Source organism: Manihot esculenta, chromosome 14 (assembly GCF_001659605.2).
Source record: "Manihot esculenta cultivar AM560-2 chromosome 14, M.esculenta_v8, whole genome shotgun sequence".
NCBI lineage: Eukaryota > Viridiplantae > Streptophyta > Magnoliopsida > Malpighiales > Euphorbiaceae > Manihot > Manihot esculenta.
The window spans coordinates 8,914,353-8,935,855 of NC_035174.2; the positions used below are offsets into that span (position 1 = coordinate 8,914,353).

The 21,503-nt window shown below is 39.6% G+C and overlaps 1 protein-coding gene across 1 annotated transcript; it reads right to left on the reverse strand.

Annotated features, from left to right (window-relative positions):
* Positions 1-931: 931 nt before the first annotated feature.
* LOC110599624 (LEAF RUST 10 DISEASE-RESISTANCE LOCUS RECEPTOR-LIKE PROTEIN KINASE-like 2.1) lies at positions 932-21,393 on the reverse strand. The gene is made up of 4 exons (XM_021736096.2): positions 20,486-21,393; positions 20,348-20,377; positions 18,812-19,883; positions 932-1,015 (listed from the first exon to the last, which is right to left on the reverse strand). Exons 1-4 carry the CDS (start codon positions 21,117-21,119, stop codon positions 964-966), a joined length of 1,788 nt encoding a protein of 595 aa, XP_021591788.2. The 5' UTR covers positions 21,120-21,393; the 3' UTR covers positions 932-963.
* Between the last annotated feature and the right edge of the window lie 110 nt (positions 21,394-21,503).

Genomic DNA, 21,503 nt, shown 5'->3' on the forward strand with positions numbered 1-21,503 from the left:
AAAACTGACAGAACCTCCCCTGATATTTATATATATAAAAACATGTAACCTGCTATAATTCCAAAACATTAAGCATAAAAGAGAAAAACTGATAGTTGGACCTGTCAATTCATAAAATATTTACAATCAACAAAATACCTTTTCCACTGGACTGTACAATCTATACATAATCTATCAAAAGTACAAAAAGAAAAGACAAAAAACTTAGGATTGGTCCGACCTCCTATAGACTCTGAGTGGACGATGTGGAAGGAAGGACAAACAAGAAGATGAGGACTGCTAAGCAGATCACCAAAAAGGAACTGTAATATTAAAAGAAATATAAGGGTGAGTACAACTACTCAGTGAGCGGATAAATAAATAACAAAGGGGAAAAAATAAGTTTAGGTACTTAATAGTACCAAACATTTAGCTAAAATCAGTCAACTGAATAAATACAATTTAATTCTATCAATATAAAATAAACTGTGAAAAATAGAATCCGCATACACTCATAATATGTTCCCTGTAGATAATGCTGGCATCTCAGGTATAATAAAATAATAACAGCCTGAGAGCAATGCTGGCATCTTAGGCTCTATAATGACAAATTTGGTCCAAGAGCTAATGAAATGCTGGTCGTACACATGTGCAGAGCTACCCCAAAGGGTGACCACCTGACATACGCTTCAAAGGCTATCTCTATATCAAGCGCTGTCTCAAAGACAACATATATATATATATCATGCTGAAAATAAATTACTTGTCATCAAGGTGTTATCTGTTCGGTGCATATACAAAGTGTAATCGGCTATTTATTCAGTTGTGCTTTAAATTCAATTTTCATTTATTCAAGAAATATAAATTAACTTTATCCTTTCCCATTTTAAATAAACAAAGTAATTTATACACATATAAATATATTTAAGAAAAATATCAATGTTATATATTTATCCACTCACCAGAATACTTGGGACAAAAGACCTAGATCGCAGGAGGACACTTATTATCTATTCTGGAAGCTGGATCCTCTCTCCTAGAATTAAAAAGAAAATAAAATAATATATAAAATAATAAAAAAAATACTCTAGGACAATAATATAAAACGTAAAATATAAAATTTAAAAATATTTTTATATATGCACTCCGAGGCTTAACCTGGTGGAAAGTGCATCCTTGTAGCCTTGTGAGGTTAAAGGTTCGACTCCCCTACCCCATATTTTAAAAAAAATATATATTTATATATATATTTTTAAGAAAATTTGGACAGTATTTCAGCATAGCTAGACCTCCCAAAAATACTCAAACTCAACAAAAATACTCAATAAGCTGTAAATATTATCATCCCAAAAAGAAATATTAAAACTCATTAATTGCACCTAACTAAAATATATACCCTTTTAATTCTCAAATCACCAAAAATCACTATTAAAAGAGTAGAGAAAATAAATTATATCGTAAAAATTTGAATAAAAGGGACAAAACTCACCTATTCAATTTGGAGTCTCTGAAAGAATTTATTGAATTTCTGAGCAGGATATAGGTTTAATCAGGATCTAGCTAAGAATTTCTGAAATTTATGGGTTGATTGGGTTGAGATTTGAAGATTTGGATTTAAAGAAAATGAAAAATTTTTTTTTAACTAACAGAGAAAGCTCTGTTTCTGGAGGAGGGAGACAGTGGCTGCGGTTTCGGGATCCTTCCCGAAACCAAAGCTTTTAATTATTTTTTTATTTTTTATTTTTTTTTTATTTTATAATATTATCCATTATAGATTAATTAAAGGCTATTATAAATAAATAAAAGATCTAAGTGCATTATGGACAATCTTAATATTTTTATCTCTTTTCATTTTTATATATATTATAGAATAATTATATATAAATATATGAATAATTATTACATTAAAAGATATTATTTAACTAATTTTTTTTTACAATAAAATAAAATGTATACTTACACTATATTATATCATTAAATCATAAATTAGTAATTTTTTAAAAATTATGTTTCAATAAAATTTAATTAATTACATATATAATGATTAATTTAACTTAAATTAATTTAAAAAATAAATATTACTTAATAATAAAATTTAAATTTTAAAAAGACATTAACCTATCAATCCAAAATTTAATTTTTATCCTTTTAATTGTTACCCAATTAAAATAAAGGTAAATATATTCTGATCATATTCAACTAACGATAGTTTGAAAAATCTATTTGATGGTCTGAGATCCAATAGAATAGGGTTTTTCAAGGGTTTTGTGTTACAGAATAAGGCTTAAAACTTTCTGAGGAGGGGACTCCTCTTTTATACATTGTCTTGCTTGCTGGTGACGTGTAAAGGTCTCTCCAGGATTGGGCCACGCGTCTCTGCCATACAGATTCGGGTGTACTAGGGTATCAGCTGCCTGTTACATGCGTAACGGCCTCTGATTCTCCTCATGCGTACGTTCGAGCGGATCTGCCAGGCTGTCTGGTGAGTACTGTTCTGGACCCCGGGCTGGGCCGAGAGTTGGGCTGGACGCTGGGCCTGAGAGGGGTCTGCTGGTCAGGGATCAGGCTGGACTGAGTGAGGAAGCTTGGTCGAGCCCGGCCCGGAAGCTGGAATGAGCCAGGCTTGTTGGGGGGTATCAAGTACGTGGGCCTCTGTGTCATGGGCCTTTGGCTGTGGTCAAGCCCCTGTTCTGGGGTGAAGAAATCCAGCGGTCATCAATTGCCCCTTCACCTTCTCGGGAGTTATTGCTCCAACTGCCGAGGGGGTGAATATCAAGAACCATCATGGCTGCGCCTGTTCGTGTCCAGGTGTCTTTATAATACTCTTTCATTTTTTTATCTTTGCGCAGTTTCTGAATCCTATCTGCTCTTTCCTCTTTCGGACTTTTCTTTATTCTCCGCGTTCTCGGTTATTTTTGCTTTCCTGTCATTGTTATCTGGACATGTCTTTTCTTTCCTTTCTCATGAATATCTTTGAAGGATTCTGACAGCATTAATTGAGAATTCGGCTCTACCTTGTCCTGCAAAACATAAACTTTTGGATATATATATTAACCTCACCTCTTTACCATTCCCAGGCACTTTGTTGGAACAGAGAGATTTTCTTGTTTTATCTGTGAAGGATCCATTTGGTGCCTTCTTCAAGCGGGCGAAGGCGAGCTTGATATTACATTGCTGTGTTGCCCCAGGAATTTGTTTTAATCTTACTTTTATCATCTCGACGGAAAATTGTGCTAACTTATCTCTGTTTTGGGACTCTTTCGTAGTACCTGAGACGAAGATGAGTCAATTCAAAATTTCAGAGGAGTGGATGTTACCTCTAAGGAGTTTGAATGTTGCTTTGGGGATCCGTCTGGTAGGGCGGTTGATGGGTGGGACCATTCGGCAAGTTGCTGAAATTATTTTGCCCAGATCTTCTGGCCGACCTCCCCCGTTGCTGCCTTCTTTGGATATAAATGGAAGGGGCTCAAGTGCTCGGCTTGTTGTTTTCTTTGATGTGAAGCACCAGTATTATTAGTCTCTTTGATGTGAAGTACCAGTATTACGCGAGACTGAGATCTGCTACACTCAGTCAAGCTTCTGCTGGTACCTTCACACGTTAGCCCGGCGATCCTCCTGAGGTCGTAATCTGAAGCCCGTGTTTTTTTATGCGTGATATACACACAGCATATGACATGTGAGTTTGTCACGCGTATCACACTTGGGCAACCGAATGCCGACCTACAGAGGATCCATGGGAAACGCTTATGAGGATTAACTTCTTGGCTTTCTGCAGCTCTTTCTGCCAAACTCACATATCGAGCTGCGAGAGTTTCTCCGAACCGAAGGCCGAAGTAGTAGGATAGGTGATAACGATGTAATTGTTGATGATGATGCATGTGGCTATGTAAATCCTTTAAGGATAGTCTTTCGTCCTGTAGTGTAGGCCTTTGTAACGTGCTGTAATGTGCTTTTCTTTTAATGAAGTTCTCGTTTTCGTTCATACTTGAGTTGTTCTTTCTCTACCATGGATGGAGTACTGAAACTGCTTTTCTTCGTAGCTTTAACTGAAATTTGTTTTTTCCGAGCTGAACTAACTGTACTCGTGAGCCGGACTTCGGATCCATTTAGCCAACTGGGCTTTCATATTTCCAAACTGGGTTGTCTGACCGATCTATGAGCTCGGTCTCTACTTAGATGAATTGAGCTTTGAGTCTCCTTCATCCGGGCTCTCAGGTGCGTTGTCCGAGCTAGACTAGCCGACCTGAGAGCTCTGTCTTTCGCTTAGTGAAATGAGCTCTGGGTTAGCTGGCCGGGCTCTCAGGTCATGTTGTCCGAGCTGGACTATTCCGACCTATGAGCTCGGCTTCTGATAAGTTGAACTCTAAGCTCTCAGCTCAGTATAGATCCGAGGTACCCTTGTTTTAACAAGTCAAATCTTATATATTCTATGTGATGAGTAGGTCTAACCTTTATCATGCTTTCATCTGCTTGCATCTTTGAGTTTTTCTTTCCATTTCCTTGATACTTGCCATGGATGTGGTGAAGTGATGAATCTTGTGGGTTACGTTGTCTTGGCTGGAGATCAAGTCTGAACAAGTTGGGCATGCCTGGGCCTTTAAGTGATGGGCTATCATTGTGGACCTGGCCCTTGATAGATGTAGACAAGCCCAGCGATCATCCGTTTGCCCCTTTACCTTCTCTCCGGTTATTACTTAACCGTTGAGAGGGTAAACTTCGAGAGCAATTAATGATCGCGCCGCTCCAAGACAAAACTGTTCAGATCAACGTTCCGTCTCATCATTGCCTTTCATTTCGAATTCCTTCTGTCTTCCGAAGAAATTAGCTCTCTTCTGCTCTCTGGCTTCCTGCGACTCCTTTTGCGTTTTTCACCTTATTGTGTTCTCAGGTACGCTCCCTTGTTCTTCAATGGCAAGTTCAAAGCTTCCTGATGTTGTTAACCTTGAGTCACGTATTACGTCTTCCAATATAACTGATCACATCTCCCGGAGGCTTCTAGATACTCCGTTGTATTTTATTCGAGCACCTCGTCCAAATGAGAGGATAGTTCTTCCCTACCCTCCCCCTCCTGGTTTAGTGGATCCCCAAGAGGGTCGTAGCATAGTGTTTTTCCTAAAGCAGAGAGAATTTGGTCTACCATTTCCTTTTTCCCCTTTCTTTGTTGAGGTCTTTGAATACTTTGGGGTAACTCCTCGAATGTTATCCCCAAATTCCATTTTATTCATGTCCTGTTTCGAGTCTATCTGTCTGTGTTGGGGTTTCACACCTACGGCCTGTCTGTTTGTTACTTTTTTCCGCCTGGTTAGGGCGAAGCAAAACTTCTATTACTTTTCCCCCCGCAATGGGCTATCTCTTCTTACGGGCTACAAGGATTCTATAAAGGGGTGGATAGAGAATTTCCTTGTGGCGGAGCTGAAACTAGGGTCCTGCCGATCGTGGGATGTGGGCCTAAGTTGGGGGGAGATCTTTCCGGGCTGTAATGATCTGCCCGAATTGAGTCTTATTGAGCAGGTTGGGCTGCTTCGACTGACTTCCGTTGAGAGGAAGTATGATGTCGAGAAGTGTATGTTTGCGGCCAACCTTAGGGATATCCAGGACACGGGTATAGTGCTTTGTCCGGCTATTCTGTTTCTTCGTTGTTAAGAATATCAGATAATATGCTGATTCTGTATAACTTCTTATTTTTTGCAGCTTCTGAGGTTAAAATGGACGGCATCAAATTCCCCAAGAACCTTGACCTGTCTCGGGAGAACATGCACGCAATTTTTGACGCCTTCGGGGATGGGCGTTCTGTAACTGAGATTGCTATAGAGCTAGCTCAGGTCGCTTCCTCCGAGAAGGTCAGCCGGCCTTCTGGTAAAGCTTCTTCTCGAGCTTCCAAGCCGAGCTCTCACAGCACTAAATCAGCTCAGCCATCTAGCCGTGGTGGGTTGAGCTCAAAGTCTACTGAACAAGTGGGACAGGGTGCTGCCCATTCTACTGAGGAGGTGTCAAGGGGAAAGTTTAAGTCCCCTGCTGAAGACAAGGAGACCTCTGGGACGGGGATGGAGATCATCCTCCTAGGGGGTCAAAGTCCAGAGGTTTCTGGTGAAAGTGCCCCTGCCCCTGTGAGGACTGAACCTGAGGGTTCTGAGGGCATTCCAGCAAAGATCGGAGGCAAGCGCCCAGCCTCTTCTGGAAAATCTGCCTCTTCTCCTGTCCGGAAGAAGTCCAGGGTTGCAACAGGATCTTCTCCAGCTCTTCCTCCCATTGGGAAAGGGAAAGGTGTTGCTGCTGACCCGTCATTGCCTTCTCCTGGCAATTTTCTAAAGACGTCGGGTATTACATCCGAGTCTCCGGCCAGTGCTGTTGCCGACCTTCTTAGGGAGCAAATGTTTGGTGGAGCCACAGAGGCCTCGGATCCACGCCTTCTTGCTCTGACCGGCCTTTTAGCCAGCTTTACCAAGGAGCAAGCATCCTTCCAGTCTCGCTCTCGTGAGGAGCTCGGATCGTCCATTAGGGAGATGCTTCTAATGGTAAGTCATTTTTCCCCCTCCTTTCAGTTTGCTTTGTTTCTTTTTCTTGATGGTTGCGTTTTCATGTTAGGTGACGGGCCTCTTTATGGAGGTGGATATCCGTGATCGCTCCCTCCGGGAGTCCGTAGATCGCCGAATTGAAGAGGCACGTCTGGAGGAGAATATATCTGCCACCAGTGATGCGAGGGGCAATTTGGTAGCTGCTCGGGAGCAGATCCAGTCCCTCCAGGTGGAATTGCATTCTGCGTTGGAGGCCCTCAAAAAGGCTGAAGAGAAAACAGCCGAGACGGCAAAGCATACCTCGTCCTTAGAAGATGAGTTGTCTCGGACTCGCAATGTTCTCCAGGAGGCTGATGAGAGGGCAGCTACCTTGGAGGTTCGCTGTAGAGGAGTGCTAGAGCAGCTGTCCTTTATGACAGAGGCTCTCAAGGAGAGAGATGAGGCCGTTAGCCAGAAAGCTGAAGTCCAGCGCCAATTTGATGCCCTAAAGGCTGATCTCGAAGGACTTCAGACTCATCTGGAGGAAGTAAAGGCTCAGAGAGAGATGGCCTTAGCTCGGGTGCAGGTCCTTGAGCAGGAGTTGAGCACAAGCTCTGACCGTATCAGAGACTTGACTTCCTCAGCTGAAGAGTTCGACCTTCGCCAACAACAGCTGAAAAATGAAGTCAGAGTTTTGGAACGTAAATGTTTAGCCCTGCTTGAGGTGGTAAAGTATGCCGAAGGGAAGGCTCAGCTGAAGCGCGATCAGTACATAGCGGAGTATCAGGAGTCTGATGAGCTAAAGGGTAAAATTGAGCAGGCCTGTGAAGCTCATCTTCAGGACTACAAAGATTCTTCTGAGTTTGAGGAATTTGTAGCCGAGGCTTGTGAAGAACATCTTGATGAGTATAAAGCTTCTAGTGAAATGAAACAGGCTATCTTTGATAAGGCCTACCGCATGTATGTAACTGGCTACAATCGCGGTTTAAGAGAAGCTAGACAGGCTCCTGATATTCCTTTGGCCAAGCTTCGTAGGCGCGAAGTGGACTCAGATGGCGAGTCAGTGCTATACGGGGAGGATGATTTCCCTTTGCCCCGAGGAGATTGCCGGAGGGACCGAGATCGGCCAGCTGAGTCTTCTTCAGAGGGATCCGAGCTAGGGTCGGAGGAGGACGATCCTGATTCTGTGAAAGAAGGCCTTCACCCTGGGTCAGAAATTGCCCCTACTATTGAGAGCTCTGGTCCAAAGGACACCGAGCTTCCTTCAGGGGTGGCTGTAAATAGAAATAGTGAGGGTGTTCTTATTGATGTAAGTCCTTTAAGGACTATTCATCCTCCTTCCTCACCGGAGAAATAAATTGTAATAGTTATTAATGGAATATTAGTTTCCTTTTTGTTTTTCATATTCTTTGACATTTATCTTTACTCTTCGTATGTGTAATGTAGACTTCATATGTTTATTCAGAAGCTCTAAATTAATCTTAAGTTGTGAGTTCAGCTCTTAGCTGTCGTCTGAGAGATCAAATCTCGTACCCATTTGATGGCAACTGTCATGCTAGTTTTTGACTTCTAGTCCTTCTTTCTTCGTTGTGACTTTGTATATTTATTTTAAATAAACTGATTTAGGCTTTTGATTATAGCCTTAGTATCCTCCTAAGGATTTATGAGTTCTTCTATGGAGGGAGCTCGGCCTTTGTTTTTGGCTTTCGTATCTTGATCTTTTGAAGAAATGAATCTATCCGAGCTAGGAGCTCGGTCTTGGGCTTATCGGTCCGAGCTGGGAGCTCGACCTCTCTCTTTTTTTTTTTTTTTTTTTTTTTTTTTTTTCGGCAGCGCCGGACCTCTCTATGTTTGTGAGGTCGGAAATATAGTTTTGTAAGTTGTTCCTGCATAAAGTTATGGGAAATTTTCATTTTTTGGGGGGCCCTGAAGTCCTTCACCAACTATTCTTACCTTCAGGAGGTCTTACGAGATCCTGGCTGTGCCGGGGTGACCTTGGGGCCTCACCGGCTATCCTTTATTTTGTTTTTCCGGGAGTTCTACGGGATCCCGGTCTTCTTCTTTACTGAGGTCTCTATGTCTTAGGGAGGTTTTCTTTTGCCAGGAGATCTTGGGGATCCTGGTCTTGTAATTCCGGGACGACCTATCCTGGTCTTGTAATTCCGGGACGTCCTTGGGGATCCCGGTCTTCTACCTCCAGGAGGTCTCTATGTCTCAAGGAGGTCTTCTTAGTGCCAGGAGATCTTGGGGATCCTGGTCTTGCATCCGGGAGATCTTGGGGATCCCGGTCTTCTACCTCCAGGAGGTCTCTATGTCTCCAGGAGGTCTTCTTTCGCCAGGAGATCTTGGGGATCCTGGTCTTCTGTCCGGGAGATCTTGGGGATCCCGGTCTTCTACCTCCAGGAGGTCTCTATGTCTCAAGGAGGTCTTCTTTCGCCAGGAGATCTTGGGGATCCTGGTCTTGCATCCGGGAGATCTTGGGGATCCCGGTCTTCTACCTCCAGGAGGTCTCTATGTCTCAAGGAGGTCTTCTTTCGCCAGGAGATCTTGGGGATCCTGGTCTTGCATCCGGGAGATCTTGGGGATCCCGGTCTTCTACCTCCAGGAGGTCTCTATGTCTCAAGGAGGTCTTCTTTCGCCAGGAGATCTTGGGGATCCTGGTCTTGCATCCGGGAGATCTTGGGGATCCCGGTCTTCTCCCTCCAGGAGGTCTCTATGTCTCAAGGAGGTCTTCTTTCGCCAGGAGATCTTGTTTTGTTCTTTCTTTTTCAAAGAGAAGTAACATTCTTAATGGAGATAACATCATTGCGTAAAGAATGGCGTTATCTTATTTATTTGTGCCTTTCAGAGTACAATATTTTTCTTTACATATATTTCAAGGGAAGTACCTTTTTAAGTGCTGGATGTTCCAGGCGTGGGGCTCGGGGTTTCCTTGCATATCTTCAATTCGGTATACCCCGGGCTTAACCACTTTTGTCACCTTGAATGGACCTTCCCAGGTCGGTGCTAGCTTGCCTGCGGCTGCTCTTTTTCCTGTAGCTTCCAAGTTTCTTAAAGTCAGGTCTCCCACCTTTAAGCTTCTTTCTCTGACCTTTTGATTATAATATCTTGCCGCTCGTTGTTGATAAGCAGCAGTTCGGACTTGTGCTTCTTCCCTAACTTCTTCAAGAGCATCCAGGTTGCTTCTTAACTTGTCCCCATTAGTGTCCTCGCTGAGAAATTGAACTCGATGAGTGGGGATCTGTAATTCAACTGGAACTACGGCCTCTGTACCGTAAGCGAGTGCGAACGGTGTTTCCTTAGTGGGTGCTCTGGGAGTAGTTCGGAGTGCCTATAGGATACTATTGAGTTCTTCTGCCCAGTTTTCCTTTGCACCATCCAGCCGCTTTTTTAATCCTTGGAGGATTGCTCTGTTAGTGACTTCCGTTTGACCATTGGTCTGAGGATGGGCCACGGAGGAGAACTTATGCCATATGCCCACGTTCGTCGTGAAGGTTTTGAAAGTGTTGCAGTCAAATTGTCTGCCGTTGTCTGAGATAAGCACTCTGGGTATGCCAAATCTGCAGATGATATGCCCCCATACGAAATCTATCATCTTTCTGGCTGTGATTGTTGCTATTGCTTCTGCCTCTGGCCATTTCGAGAAGTATTCCACAGCTACCACTACAAATTTTCTTTGCCCCGTAGTCTTGGGGAAAGGGCCCAGGATGTCAATTCCCCATTGCGAGAAAGGCCATGGACTGGATATGCTTGCTTGAGGAGTGGCAGGGGTCCTGATGGCATTAGCAAATCTCTGACATACGTCGCACCTTCGGACAAACTCTTCTGCTTCTTTCTTAACAGTGGGCCAGTAGTATCCTTGCCTGAATATTTTGTTAGCTAATGTCTCTGCTCCCTCGTGAGCCCCACATAGGCCTCTATGTATTTCCTCCATTACCCTTGCAGCTTCTTCCGGACTTACACACCGGAGCCATGGGCTGGACTTCCCCTTTCTGTACAAAGTTCCCCTTATTACTTGGTAATTGGCAGCTCGAGCTGCTATCTTTCTGGCTTCGTCTTTATCTTCAGGGAGTTCGCCCTTCTCCAAATATTTCAGATAGGGGCTCATCCAAGTTGGGCTCTGGTCCACCTGCAGTACCGTGTTTGTCTTCTTGAAAGCAGGTGTGCGGATATGCTGTATGTATACTTTGTCAGGGAGCTGCTCTAATTCTTCTTTGGTCAATCGACTAAGCAGGTCTGCCTCCTCATTTTCATCCCGAGGTATTCTTTGAAATCTGACAATAACTCCCCGTTCTGCGAGCTCGGCTTCTATGGCTTTTACTTTATCAAGATAGTTCTGCATGATGGGGTCTCTGGCTTGATATACCCCCGTTACCTGGTTGATCACCAGTTGAGAGTCACTATTTACTTCGAGGTCGGTTACCCCTACTTCCGAGGCTACCAACATCCCATTCACCAAGGCCTCGTACTCGGCCATATTGTTAGAAGCCTTGAATTCTAACCGTAAAGCATAACACACTTTGAAGCCCTCCGGCCCCTTAAGCATTATCCCTGCGCCGCTGCCCTCAGATCCTGATGCTCCGTCTACATATAGCTTCCAGCTAAATTCTTGGGAAAGCTCTCGCTCTCCTTCCTTTCTAGGCATCTCCGAGGATGATTCTTCCTTCTCCTCGTTGAATGAGCATTCTGCTATGAAGTCAGCCAGCGCTTGAGATTTTATTGCTGTCCGAGGTCGGTATTCCAGACAGTAGGGGCTGATTTCCACGGACCATGCTAACATCCGTCCTGAAGTTTCCGGCCTACGTAGGATCTTCTTTAAGGGTTGGTTCGTCATCACAACTCCTTGGTGGCCTTCCAGATAAACTTTGAATTTCCGGACTGCTAACAACAAGGCATAAGCCAATTTTTCAATGTTCGAGTACCTGACCTCAGTGTCTCTAAGTACCTTGCTGATGTAGAAAACAGGTTTCTGCTCTCCTCCTTCTACCCTTACTAGTACCGCGCTGATTGCCTGTTCTGAGGCTGCCAAATATATCGGAAGCTCTTCCCCTTTTATGGGACTGCTGAGCACGTGAGGCGAGCTAAGATATTTCTTAAGTTCCGCAAAAGCTTTTTGGCAGTCTTCCGTCCATTCGAAGTTTGGTACCTTTCTCAACTTTTTGAAGAATGGTAAACACTTTTCTGCTGACTTCGACATAAATCGGTTAAGCGCCACCACTCTCCCGGTTAATCTCTGGACGTCCCTTACGCAGGTCGGCTCTGGCATATTCAATATGGCTTCTACTTTCTCCGGATTAGGCTCAATGCCTCTTCCACTCACCATGTATCCCAAGAACTTTCCTCCCCTGATGAAAAAAGCACATTTTGCTGGGTTTAACTTCATTCTGTATTGATCTAACACCCCAAATATCTCCCTTAGATCTGCTATGTGTTGTTGAAAAGTTGAACTTTTAACCACCATGTCATCCACATACACTTCTACATTCCTGCCAATCTGGTTCTTAAAGATTTTATTCATTAATCGTTGGTAAGTTGCCCCGGCGTTTCTTAATCCGAAAGGCATAGCTTTGTAGCAGTAAGTCCCGTCTTCAGTTATAAATGAGGTTTTCTCCTCATCCGACTTCTCCATTGGGATTTGGTGATAACCAGACATAGCATCCAAAGAAGACATATAATCAAATCCGGCCGTTGAATCGACCATTTTATTAATATCGGGGAGGGGGTAACAATCTTTGGGGCAGGCTTTATTTAGGTCGGTAAAATCTATGCACATCCTGTATTTGCCATTGGCTTTTTTAACTAACACAGGATTTGCCAACCATTGTGGGTACATTACTTCCCTAATAAAGCCTGCTTCTTCTAACTTCTGCACTTCCTCCCGGGTGGCTTGCTGTTTTTCTCTTCCTACTACTCTCTTCTTTTGCTTCACTGGTCTGGCCTCGGGGAGGACATTCAATCGGTGTGTTATCACTTTGGGGTCAATTCCTGGCATGTCTGAGGGCTTCCATGCGAAGGTCGACGCGTGACCTCGGATCAGAGTCATGACTTCACCTTTTTGTTCTTTGGTGAGGTTGGCATTAAGACTGAAAACCTTGCTTGCATCTGCTTCTGATAAGGGGAAGGTCTCCAATTCTCCGACTGGCTCTGTCCGGGCTTCTTTTGTTTCATCTCTGACCTCCAGAACTTCCGAGTCGAGTGCTTCTCCAGTTGAGCTCGGTTCTGTTACTGTGGCCAAGTATACCGCCCTTGCTTCTTCCTGGCTGCCCCGAACCATTCCCACTCCTTCTTCTGTTGGAAACTTGAGTGCCAAATACCTGATGCTGGTGACAGCTTCAAAGCTAAACAACGCCGGCCTCCCTAAAATCGCATTGTAACTCAGTGGGAGTTTAACCACCAAAAACACCTCATGATGGGTGCGAGCTCTGGGTGCTTCTCCCAAGGTAAGGGCCAGCTTCACCTTCCCTTCTACAAATACCGGTGCTCCTCCGATCCCTTTGATGGGTGACTGGTCCCGAACCAGCTGTTCCTCCGGGATTTCCATCTGCTGGAAAACCCGATATGGCAATAAATTGACCTTACTCCCATCATCCACCAGAACCTTCTTCACCCGAAAATTATGAATGACTGCTTCAATAACAAGCGCGTCATCATGGGGCATCTGAATGCCCTGTGCATCTTCTGAAGAGAAAACGATGGCCATGGGTGAGTGTTCAACGATCTGCATGACCTCGCCATTGCTGATCTCTCCTTCCCGGTTTCTCTTCTTTCCTCGACGGCTCATCCGTCCTCCAGTTCCTCCAACAATCATATTAATAGTCCCACTAGACCCATCATTCACTGGTCCAGCTCCGGTTCTCCTGGGCATCTGGGCTGCCGGACTGGGCGGAGGCCTCTGCCCCTCCGGTTTCTTCACAAAATTTTTGAGATGCCCCCTTTTTATCAATCTTTCAATCTCCGCGATTAACTGAAAACAGTTATTTGTATCGTGGCCATGTGTCCGGTGGTACTGACAATACTTGTCAGGATTCCTCTGATCTGCTTCCGACCTCATGGGTTTAGGCCACTGGAGGAACTCCTTATCCTGGACTGCCATGAGCACTTCGGCTCTGGAAGCGTTGAGGGGAGTAGGCTTCTCAGGAACCCAAGGGGGGAGCACTCGTGGTTCATGAGCCCTGGGAGGAGGGGGGGGCCTTTGATCCCTTCTTTCCCAGGCCTGCTTATATGGCTCAGGCCTCTTCCCACGCTTCTTCTCGTGTTTCTCCAGCCTTCCTTCCTCCGGGGCTTTCTCTTTTCCTGCCACCCCTTTGGCAAATCTACTCGTTACTAAGGCGTCATCCTGCCTTATGTACTTTTCCGCCCTCTTCATCAACTCGGCCAGTGAGGTCGGAGGTTTCCTGCTCAAAGAACCAAAGAACTCGGCAGAGGTTGTTCCCTTTTGCATGGCCTCTACCGCCCTTCCTTCGTCGAGCTCGGGAATTTGCAGGGCCTCCGTATTGAAACGGGCGACATACTCTCTGAGAGATTCACCAGCTTTTTGCCTAACTGTTTCCAGATAGCTTGTCTTCCTATCTGCTGGCACCCCGGCTACGAACCGGCTGATGAAGCGGAGGGCAAGGTCTCCAAAACTTTTAATGCTTCCGGCCTCCAGGCTGTTGAACCATGCCCTCGCTGGTCCCGAGAGCGTTGTTGGGAACACCTTGCACATCAGAGCATCTGACAGAGTTTGCAACTCCATGAAGGTCTTATAGTTCATGACATGTTCTCTCGGGTTTCCAGCCCCATTATAGGCCGCCATCGGCGGCATCATAAACTTTTTGGGAACGGTCTCCTGCTGCATTACCTTTGAGAAGGGAGAAGAAGTAGGCAAGGAGGTTTGACTCTGATCTTTCTTACCTAGCTCGGCTAGGAGCTGCTCCTTCAACCTTTTTCAGTTTTTGGTTCATTTTCTCGTCTTCTGGGTTGGATCTTTTGCCCAAACTACATTCTTCCTCCTCTGTTTCAGTTCCCGTTTCCCTGGTTGTTTCAGCAGAATAGTCGTCCACCTCTTCATTTTCTATCATCTCTCTTGCCCTTCTCCCATGGATTCGGGCCTCCGGTTCTTCCTCTTCTCCGGCATCGTGGTTGTTAGTTTGGAGGCGGATAGAGGTAGGTCGGGGTTCATCGGTTCTGGGTTCCTCCACTACTGGGAGTGCGTTTACTGGGGTGCTAAGTCCCCTTTGTTGCATTATCTGCCCCAACCAGTGAGCAGTGGTTTGTAGCTGGAGAGCCATGGTTTGAATGTCTTGGTTAGACAGGGTCATGGTGGGAGTATTCCCTGCCAAGCCTGGCGAGGGATTAAGAGAGATGGGTGTTTGGTTATTCAACGTCGTAGGGCTAGAAAAAGAGAACTGCTGCCCCTCTTGGGCGGAGCTTAAGTCATTTGGAATATTAAGGTTACTTTCTTGGTGGTTTGCCATTGTGGATCTCAGTGGGTTTTGAAAGTGAAAACTCCGGTGATGAAAAGATCTCCTTCGTTTCCCACAGACGGCGCCAATTGATGGTCTGAGATCCAATAGAATAGGGTTTTTCAAGGGTTTTGTGTTACAGAATAAGGCTTAAAACTTTCTGAGGAGGGGACTCCTCTTTTATACATTGTCTTGCTTGCTGGTGACGTGTAAAGGTCTCTCCAGGATTGGGCCACGCGTCTCTGCCATACAGATTCGGGTGTACTAGGGTATCAGCTGCCTGTTACATGCGTAACGGCCTCTGATTCTCCTCATGCGTACGTTCGAGCGGATCTGCCAGGCTGTCTGGTGAGTACTGTTCTGGACCCCGGGCTGGGCCGAGAGTTGGGCTGGACGCTGGGCCTGAGAGGGGTCTGCTGGTCAGGGATCAGGCTGGACTGAGTGAGGAAGCTTGGTCGAGCCCGGCCCGGAAGCTGGAATGAGCCAGGCTTGTTGGGGGGTATCAAGTACGTGGGCCTCTGTGTCATGGGCCTTTGGCTGTGGTCAAACCCCTGTTCTGGGGTGAAGAAATCCAGCGGTCATCAATAGGGATTGACTTGTTAGTAATAGCAATATTCAAGAAATAAATAAGGAATTTTATTTGAGAGTAAAATTGAATTTTAAAAATTTTCTCTCTTATTTTTTATCTGTTTTTAATAGAAAAGATGATAGAAAAACTATTTCGTTGACGGAGAGAAAAATTAAGGACGTTTTAATATATTTCTGAAAATGCAGGGACTGACTTGTTAATAATGATAATATTTAAGGACTAAAAAGTAAATATCCCTAAGTAATTTATAATAATAAATTTTATAAAATTATAAAAAAAAAACATATTAAAAAATAATCAATGAAAATGTAATATTACATATTAAAATGTAAAAATATAATTGTGGTATTAATTAATCATAAATTATATAATATTTATATATAAAAAGCGATATAGAGTTAAAAACTCATATATTAATAATAGAATTTATCGCATATCAATCTAATTTTAATCTAATCAAAAATTTTTTTCATAATTTAATATTAAATTTAATTAAAACTCAATTGAATCAAAATATCAAATAATAGTAATTTTATTTTTAATTTTTTTATTTAATTAATATTTTCAATTCTTACTAATTAAATTTAACTTCATATTTTAATTTTTACTTAAAAACATGAATTTATTATTTTAATAATTATCTAATATTTTTTTGAAAACAATTATCTAATATTTAAACACGTCATTTTAATAATTTTAATTTTAAAAATAATTTAACTATATTTTTATTAATTTAAATAATTTTTTTTAAAAATTTTATAAGAGACTTCAAAATTAATTTAAATAATAAAATTAATATCTAATTTATATCCTTATTTAAAAGATATAATGTCAATTTATTTTTTAATATTTTTAACTAACTATAAAATTAATTTAAATATAAAATTATTATCTATTTTAAATAATAAAATTATCAACTATAAAATAATACTGAAACATTAAAGAATAATAATAAATTTTAAAAATTACAATCGATAAATATTTTTATATTTTACCATTAGATTTAATTAAAAATTAATCAATTTAAAATATCAAATAATAATAATTTTATTTTTAATTTTTTATTTCATTAATTTTTTTAATTCTCACTAATTAGATTTAACTTCATATTTTAATTTCTGCTTAAAAAATATGATTTATTATTTTACTATTAAATTTAATTAAAAATTAATTAAATTAAAATATCAAATAATAGTAAATTTATTTTTAAATTTTTTATTTCATTAATATTTTTAATTCTCACTAATTAAATTTAACTTCATATTTTAATTTTTACTTAAAAAATATGAATTTATTCTAATATTTAAACATGTTGTTTTAATAATTTTAACTTAAAATTAATTTAGTTATATTTTTATTAATTTAAATGATTCTTTTAAATTTTTTAGCAAAACTCTAAAATTAATTTAAATAATAAAATTATCATCTAATTTATATCTTTATTTAAAAATTTTAATATCAATATATTTTATACATATTTTTAAAGATTTTTTTAACTAATTATAAAATTAATTGAAATAATAAAATTATTATCTATTTTAAGTAATAAAATTATCGACTATAAATTAATTAAAACTGTCATAAATCAATAAAAGAGCTAAAGATATTATCAGAAATCCCAACGTTTTTCCTTTCCACTTTTATATATAATATAAATAATTAAATATATCAACTTTAAATATAATTATTTTTATTTTTATTTTTTATAAAAAAATAAATTGTTATAAAATTTATAATAATGAAATAGATATAAAATATAATATTTATTTTAAAATTAGTTAATATTAATTTTTTAATTCACTGAATCTATTTTTAAATTATGTAATCGAACCAACAATAAAATCTAGAAGTTTTTATACCGTTGTTATTAAAATTACAAATTATGGATTAAAATAATTTATGCATTGATTATTATTATCTTTTCATATTAATAATATTATTTAAAAATTAACTATAAAAATATAAATAAAATGAATTATATTGAAAATAATTAATATTTATAAATTAAAACTCTATGTTAAAAATTCTTAAAATAAAGAAATATATAGAAAATACTAAAAATAATAAATAAATTATCATAATTATTTTGAAACTTAATTTAAAACATTAAAATTAATTTATGCTAATATAAACTATCTTTTTTATGACTCTTTTAAATATATAAAAAGTTAATTATATAATTATTTTATTATGCTATTTTATTTCTAAATAAAATAAAATTAATATTATCAAATTTATTAATTTTGATATATATATATATATATATTAAAATTTCACTTTATTATTTTATAATTATCATCTTATAAATTTAAATTTTTTATTTTATAATTTAATATTATAACTATTATTTTTAATATTTTAATATTTTTACATAAATATAAACCATTATCATATAAATAAATTATATTATCACTTTATTATCCGATAATCAATGTTTTAAATTAAAACTATGGGGTACCGGTTTAATATTATTAAAATTAAAATTTATTTTAAAAATTTTATCTCAAAATATCTATTTTACTGTTCACATAAATTTTAAAATTAAAATAATTATTTATTAATTTTAAATTAATTTTGATATTAACAAAAATTGTTCACTCTAAATCTTCAATATAATAATTAAAATTTTCAATATATATATATATTAGTTTGGTTCAAAATGCAAACTCCAACTTAACCATATACATGAAATTGAAATATAGACAATCCATTAGGAGGAATTTCAAAGATAATTATTTGAAAAAATAAAGTATGAGGCAATTCAAACCGACCAAAGAAATATTCAGCACAAGTAAGCTCTTCTCCTATGTTTTTGAAATGATTTTATTTATTAATTTTTTAATAAATCTATTTAATGTATTTTGAAGACTATTTTAATTTTTTAGCATTATGAGTGAATTTAATATTAAAAAATTATTAATTTAATTATATTTAAATCTTTCTAATAAATGTAAATATAATTATTAGATAACTTTTATAAAATTGGAAGAGCCATTAACCAATTATTGTATTATTTTCATGTTTAAGACAGATCTAGAAATGATAACACACTAATAATATGAACAAACTGCCAACTCAACTTGTCAGCAATCTTAGATGAGATGCATTACTTTTCTAAATCCTAACAACTGAGTTGCCATTTGGCATTTGCAGAGGTTTTGTTGGAATATACCCAAAATTATATGGCTTAAAAGACATTGCTGGCAACCAGTCATGGAGACAAACAGTTGCCAGTGGAGAGAATGTAATTTCATAATAGTCCTAAGAATCATAATGTGGGTGAGGGCGATGAACTTGCAACTGACCTTGGAGGGGAGGACAAATATGGTTTTGGTGGGATTGGCAGCGAGTCCAGTGTCCCTTGCAGCATTTCTACCACTCTGCTCATCGGCGGCCTATTTGAGGGATCAGTTTGTATGCACCATAAGCTTACCACCACCATTTTTCTTACTAGTTGGTTGTCCTCTGCGTTAGCAGTTCCATCAAGTCCAAGCTCTTCTCCTAGCTCCAGACGCTTGAATATCCAATGAGGAAAATATATCTCGCTAGTATTATCAACTGAAACACAGATATTCTTTCTTCCTCCAACCATTTCTAACACTAGCATCCCATAGCTATAAACATCAGACTTGTGAGATACCCCTCCAAAATTTCTACAGAATACTTCAGGTGCAATATACCCAGCTGTCCCTCTAGCTCCCATCATCGATATGATACTCTCTTTTCTTGGGCATATTTTAGCTAGTCCAAAATCAGAAATTTTAGGACAGAAAGTTTCGTCTAGAAGAATGTTGTGAGGCTTTATGTCAAAATGTAGAATCCTTGTGTTACAACCTCGGTGCAAGTACTCTAATCCTCGAGCAATGCCAATTGCAATATGGTGTAATGTCTCCCAACCCAATTGACGATCAGCTTTCAAGGGATTTTCTTCGTATATGTACTTTTCAAGAGATCCTTTAGACATGAACTCATAGATTAGAGCTCGTTTGGAATCCTCAAAGCAAAATCCTAAAAGAGTGACAATGTTGACGTGGGAAGTCCTACTAATGCTTGCAACCTCGTTTATAAATTCTTCTCCATTTCTCTTGGATTCCTTCAATACCTTCACTGCCACCAGGCGGCCATCAGGTAACTTCCCTTTGTAAACACTTCCATAACCTCCTTGGCCTAGTTTATCATTGAAGGACCCTGTCATTTTCTTAACTTCTGAATATTTGTATCTTTTTGGTGCCAGCACTCCATGGTTCTTAAGAAAAGCCTCAATATTGTGATGGTCTTGTGTGTTCTTCTTCCAATAGAAAATGGAGCAATTGGATGAAAACTTTCTAATAAAGCAACAAACTATAATTAGAAGCACAATTCCGGAAACCGAGAGAGCTGCAACAATGGTCAAAGGAGATTAAAATACTGTAGAAAAAATCATTATAAGTAAAATTCTCCATTGGATGTTGAGAAATATATGCAGAAGCGAAATGGAGATGTTGAAGAAGTCGAATACCTATTCCCTAGTCCTAGTCCTAGCTTCAATCTCGATCTAGCAACAGAGTTCAAAGTAATAATTATGGCGTATATATATGTAAAAGTTGCACATAGAATCGGGTCTAAAGAAATAAGCCTGAGACAACTTTTCTGTCTTTCTAGTCTATCTGGCCGTATGCTTGCAGGAAGAGAGAATTTAGAAGTTAAAACATTAGGAATATGTCGTGATGTAATGCTAGAATACACAGTAGTCTTTAACTTTCCAACTTAACATATAACCATGGAAGAAACTGATGTAATGCCAGGTAGTTTGCGATGAATGTTGAAAAAAGAATTATTTAAGAAGTGCGAAAGCATATTACCTACTGTTTTCCATGCTATGGTTACGGATCCTGCATCAAAAGTACAAATAACTACATTGTTAGTTTAAAGATTACAGAAATGACAAATTCAAATTGGCATATAGAAAAGTGTCTAAAGGAATATATGCCTGCACTCACCTTTGTGTCCTTGCATTGGATCCTGTAAGCTAACAAGAAGAGAGAAGGTAGAAGTTAAAATTCGGAAAATGTCGTGATCAACATTGGTTATGTTGAGTGGAAGCTGCAGAGTTGAACAATCAAGCAGAGGACTTGGAATACTTGCATTATCCTTGACAGCGTAATAGATTTTGAAGCCACCGCAACTATGAAACCTAAAATTATCAGGATCTCCAGACTCTACATAGTAGTTGCATTTGTACATGGTTTTTAGACTGGAATTCATTTTAAAAGTAACGTATGGGAGACCGGGAAGACTCAGATTGTTGAAGGACTCGCAACTCCGAGAATTCAGGCGACGATGGAGATCCATGTTAATAACCGAAAGATTAGTAGATAAAGAGCCTACTGGGGAGAAGCTTTCGACTTGATACCAAATTGGATATCCCGTCTCATTCTCAAACCACCGGATCATCGGCATTCCCATATTGCAACCATTCAGCACAAGGGGACCGCACCCCTCATGTCCCTCTATAGTGAAAGGGAATTTGATCGGACCCAGTCTTCCACAGTGAAACACTGGGGGACAACCCTTGATAAAAGTAAAAACAGGGAGAAACAGAGCAAAGAGAAGAATAAAAGAGAAAGCAGCCATGGCCAGTGGAGTCACCAACAAGGTCTGTGATTCTCTTCATTTAGTCTATACGCTATAATATATGGCTATGGAGATGGTCTTTATCTGCTAAACACGTTAGTTGACTTGGAGTATTGACAATGGAAGACTCGGAAATTTAATATATAGACTTTAAGCATGGTGGGGTATCCTTGTGAAATTTCGTGCTACTTAAATCGTAAGGCTCTGCAATCTTAAGGCATGGTTTTTATCATTTTATGCATGGCCTGATTTTTTTACATCTTTTTGTACATTTTCTTAAAAATTTGAAGGATGTTACATTAAACTATGTTTCTTCTGCTTTTCTATGTGGAAAAAAGAAAGAGCCACTTGTATATGATCAGAGATGAATATAGAACGGGATGC

Coding starts and splice junctions, on each gene's coding strand:
- LOC110599624 (XM_021736096.2), bottom strand. CDS start 21,119: ATGGCTGCTTTCTCTTTTATTCTTCTCTTTGCTCTGTTTCTCCCTGTT. Junction 20,378..20,485: donor TCCAATGCAAGGACACAAAG/GTGAGTGCAGGC, acceptor CTTTTGATGCAG/GATCCGTAACCATAGCATGG. Junction 1,016..18,811: donor TATTTGTCCTCCCCTCCAAG/GTCAGTTGCAAG, acceptor TTTTAATTCTAG/GAGAGAGGATCCAGCTTCCA.